A 5097-nucleotide genomic window follows, 5' to 3' on the forward strand; every position below is an offset into this window, starting at 1 on the left:
AAGAAAAAGAAACAATTAAAAAATTCAAGAAATTAAAATTGATATTTTAGTATAAAATAAATTATCTGATATAAAATATTTTGAAAAGTGAGTATGTCAAATAGAAAAAAAGTAGATTTTTTGTGCAAAAATAGGCAGAAATTTTTGCACAAATTGAAGTGAATACTCTTATTATTATAAAATTTTGGTCATTTTATAATGGGGATAGAGCATTTTTATAAACGGTACAAGTCCTTTTTATAATCGGGGCTTAGGCCTAAGTCTAAGAGTGGCCTATGCCTTGAGTCTAGATAAATTTTTTTGGGGGGAAATTTATATAATTTAGTAAAAATTGTTCCTTAATGTCAGAAAAATTTAAAGTATTGCAAGAACTTTGGAGGATCGTGACCTTAGCACCGATTCTACTTTGCCTTAATAATAAATTTCAATTATGGTTGAAAGAGAAAATAATGTTCATACAAAAAGGATACATGTATTTAATTCAGATGAAACGACACCATTACAAATTAGCCTTTTCATTTCTTTTCCAAAACTCACAAGATATTCCAACACCAATGTGTAATAGGGAAAAATAAAGAAAACAACAAGAAAAGGGAAAAGAAAAAAGAAAAGAAAAATACTCATATATATGCCTTCAGTCATCATTCTATAGTGTAGTACATGATATATCGATCATAATAATGTTCATACAAAAAGGATACATGTATTTAATTCAGATGAACCGACACCATTACAAATTAGCCTTTTCATTTCTTTTCCAAAACTCACAAGATATTCCAACACCAATGTGTAATAGGGAAAAATGAAGAAAACAATAAGAAAAGGGAAAAGAAAAAAGAAAAGAAAAATACTCATATATATGCCTTCAGTCATCATTCTATAGTGTAGTACATGATATATCGATCCATATCATCTTCATGGTTGGCAAAATAATCCCCCATTTTTGGTTATTTTATCCGAACACAATATTCTACCTTTGTGTCAATGAATTTTAGTAATACAATATTTGCGGATGTCATATTAGTTAGTTTACTCACTCTTGCAAGGAAAGGGCAACAGGGTTGTCTAAAGAGGAACATAAAGAGAAAATTTCTTCTAATGTTCCATTCATACAATCCCGGATCTTGTCATATGACATGTATTCGTCGATGATTTCAGGTTTCACAGGCTTCGTCTCTGTTAAATTTATCTGTGGAAAATCTTCAAGTTCTAAAGGTGGGTAAGGAAGTTGATAATCCAAACTTGTGTAACTTTGTATCTGCATATCCTGTATTAATAAATAAATAGTATGAATAATAACCAACACAAATATACAAGTAAACATAAACACTATGAAGCAATCAGCTGTGTATAAAGGCTTGCATATATGTGTGTATATGAGAGAGAGAGAAAGAGAGAGTAAATACATACACTTTAGGTTCTTATATACATATAAGAACCTAAAGTATATGTATATATATACCAAACAAAGAGAACTATTCATTTTATACAAGGTCATTATTCTTTCCAATATATTATCAGCTATCAGATGATATTAGCGCACATCATGGCTTGACTCATGTGTGTCTGATCAATTTGTTAGTGACAACTAAGAAGTTTTTCCGGATAACTACAACTTACAAGGTCGTAGAGTAGGTAAGAGAACAGTTTCTCTTTTTGCTTTAGTTTTTTCCCAAAAACATAATCAAATAGGAAAATTGAAAAACTTGGAACTTCTTTTTGTTGGCTTATATGACTAAAATTTTAAATGATAAAAGTAAAAGACCAATGGAGCTTCTTTTCCAAAGCTTTTTTAAATGAATAGAATAGAAAAACTAAAAATTTTGAGAATGGGAAATATGTCAATCATTACTGAGACCCGGGAAAAGAAAGTCAGGCGGAGACATAGGTTTTAGAAATGTTTTGGGGTCACCATGAGGAAAACAGGGAAGAAAGATGTTTGAACTTTGAACGAAGTTTGAGTCAGTCAAAAGAAGTTATGGAAGATGGTGAAGAAAGTCATTGAAGTCAGTCTTAATAGATTTTGGAAGGAAGCTAGCTTTAGAAAAAGACAGCGAGTTCATTGCTTCCAACTTTTGTTACTTTAAGATCAAAAGAGAAACTCAAAGGGCTTGTCTTGTGGGCCAGTTCCAACTTGTACCATCGTTGGTGCATGCATGGATATGCTGCCATATGATGATTTATGAAAGAATGTAAAACTGTTGTTAAAAATCAAAAAGTGGTGTGAACATGAAGCCCTAGTGACAAAGCAGGAATAAAGCAGAATTTCGCTGGAAATGTAGTCTTAGCAAAGTATATAATCATACCTGAACAAAGGAAGTGGGTAAAAGCAGATTATTCTTATTATATATAATAATCATTAATATAGTTCGAGAATTAACCAGGTCCTAAAATTTTTTTTGACGGTAAGACTACCTAAAAATACCTCTTCCAAAGCTTATATAAGTTGGAATTTTGTGTATTTGACTACAACCTTTTTATAATAATCATTATGATGCACCACATATTAGAATTTAACTCATGCTAATTAACATCTCCTATGTATGTATATCTAATCTCATGCCATGTTAGAAACGAATTCTAATTAAGACCATATTTCTAATTGTTTTACCTGAATTAGATTTGAGGGGTAGTCCACACCAAGAGAATACAAATTAGCAGCACTATTTGCTTCATCTGAAGCAAATGGAGCTTGTAAATCATCAGCTATGCCAGTTTCAGCAGGTGTGCCTTGAGTGAGATCTGAAGAGGAAGTGTCTGATGGAAACTTAGAGTCTTGAATGAAATTCTCATCCTCTGCTTCTCTCCCTTGGAAAGTTTCAGGTCCACTTGTATCATTCCCCAATAATTGTTCATCCAAGGCTGAGACTGAATTACCATTCTCTAAATTATCAGTCTGTTCTTTTTCTTTGGCTTTGGGAATCTGTATTGTTTTCTTGAAAATGCGACATAATGCATAAGAGTCCTGAAATGCAAAATTACCATACACTGCTTAACCTTCCATGATTAAATCACATACCTAAGAAAAGAGTATAATACAAAGATCTAGAAAAGTGAGTTTGGAAAGAGAAGGGGAAAAAAAAAGAACTAGAAACAGATGGAAAGATAATAGTAAGTACAACTAAAGTCATATAACCAAAGACTCTTTCATCATGATGTTGATATAAGCTATAACTTTCAAAAGGAAAAGAAAATTTGACAAGGAAGAAAAAGAAGAACATATGAGATTTGCTTTATTTTATGTCTGATTGCATAAAGATATTCACATAACCAATGATAGCTCTTATAAACTTGACAAAATCTCACATGAAGAGTCCAATCTTAGGCTGTTCCTCATTTTACTGCAGCTACTGTAATAAAGAATTCGTTCACTGAACTCCATGCATCTATGATTTAACCTTTTCTTTTTTGGGGGCTGTAAATTTTAGGGTTTCTAGGGTTTCCTTCATTAACACTGTTTACAATCACCAAAAACTATCTACATCAATCAAAAAGTGTGCACGTTTCTCTAACACAAAAATGACATTCAAAAAACATATTATCCCTCCATTTATCATTTCCTAGAACATAAATCTCTCTAAACCCTAATGTTAATATATTTCGTTTATGTTTTAACTTTGAATAACGACTCATCTTTATCAAGGAATAGTTGAATTTCATCAAAAACTGCAGATCCAACTTTAGCACAGTGAATTTAGCACACCCCTCCCACCCCCCAACTTTTGGCACAGTTAACGAATAAAGGTCATATAATCAAATTGTTACATGTTGACATTGTCGAGTTTATATCAATTGAACATTTTCTTTTCTTTTTTTGTTTGAAAATTCAATTCAATATTCTAAAATTATTCATTTATATAAAATTTGTTGAACTAAGATGCAAGCACTACATACCTTCAAACTTGATGATGCAGAACTGCTACACATGGAGTCGATAAGGCGGTACTCATGCATCACCCAGTTAGTTCTGATGCCATGGGGAGCTCTACCTCTATAATACACCAAAGTCTTCTTCATGCCAACTGGGTGCTTATGAGAGTGCACTGGCCTGTCTTTACCAGTGGCTTTCCAGTAACCGGCTCGTGTTGCTCGGTTGGTTCTTGATCCATTAGGGTACTTTCTATCCCTTGGACTATAAAAATACCACTCCATATCTTTGCTTGGTAAAAATGATTTCTCTGTTAATTAATACAACAACAAATGAGCCTTAGTCCCAGAATACATTGATACAGTAGACAAAGAGAAAAGATTTCATATAGAAAAGAATTATTTATGTACCTGGTAAATCCCATGGTTCACATTTGTAGAGATCAACTTCTGGGATAATTTCAAGCTCAATCGTGCCGCCATTAATTTTTCGATGTAGATAGTAAGCAACAAGCTCCTCATCTGTTGGATGGAACCTAAAACCTGGAGGAAGACTCATGGGTGCCATTGCACACTGTTTGATTTGTGTGTGTGTGTGTGTGAGAGAGAGAGAGAGAGAGAGAGAGAGAGAGAGACCAAATTTGGAAAGAGAGAGCACAGAACATGAACTAAAATGGCTTGTACTATTGAACTATATAGGCCACAGTTAGGATCCAAGCCATGAAATTAATTGCCTGATCTTTGCAATTTATTACACCACTGCCATTCTCTGTTACTTGTCAGATTCTGAAACCAATCCTTGTCTTTTCTAACACTCTTTTGTCCTTAACAACTTTGCTTTAAGTGATCAAATAGTATTAACAAGGTGCAGTAGATTCAGTAAATATTATGTAAAAGAATTGTGAGAAAAAAAAAGAAAAAAAAAAAAAAGAGATCGATTGGGAATATCATATAAGATATAATAGTACTACTTTGGCTAGCTTTAGGTGAGATTCTATGTGTAAGGTATTGTGTGAAACCTAGAGGGAGTATGAGAAGCTTCTGCTTTAATTTGTCTGCTCATAAACTAACAAAAAAACACAAGCCCTCTCAAAAGGCTGTGTAGGACACTCAAACCTTCCATACCCTACAACACGCAATACTAGGCCCTCCTACTTATTTTAATCACTCTTTCAAAATAATAATGTAGTAGTATACCATATGATATTTATTATCATGTTGTATGTATTA

The 5097-nt window shown here is 32.8% G+C and overlaps 1 protein-coding gene across 1 annotated transcript; it reads right to left on the bottom strand.

The window, feature by feature from the left end:
• Nucleotides 1-639: 639 nt before the first annotated feature.
• On the bottom strand, nt 640-4570 carry LOC115987886 (NAC domain-containing protein 71-like). The gene is made up of 4 exons (XM_031111499.1): nt 4279-4570; nt 3895-4178; nt 2612-2965; nt 640-1267 (listed from the first exon to the last, which is right to left on the bottom strand). The coding sequence occupies exons 1-4, from the start codon at nt 4433-4435 to the stop codon at nt 1034-1036; spliced, it is 1029 nt and encodes a 342-aa protein (XP_030967359.1). The 5' UTR covers nt 4436-4570; the 3' UTR covers nt 640-1033.
• Between the last annotated feature and the right edge of the window lie 527 nt (nt 4571-5097).

Source organism: Quercus lobata, chromosome 4, assembly GCF_001633185.2.
Source record: "Quercus lobata isolate SW786 chromosome 4, ValleyOak3.0 Primary Assembly, whole genome shotgun sequence".
In the NCBI taxonomy this organism is placed as follows: Eukaryota; Viridiplantae; Streptophyta; class Magnoliopsida; order Fagales; family Fagaceae; genus Quercus; species Quercus lobata.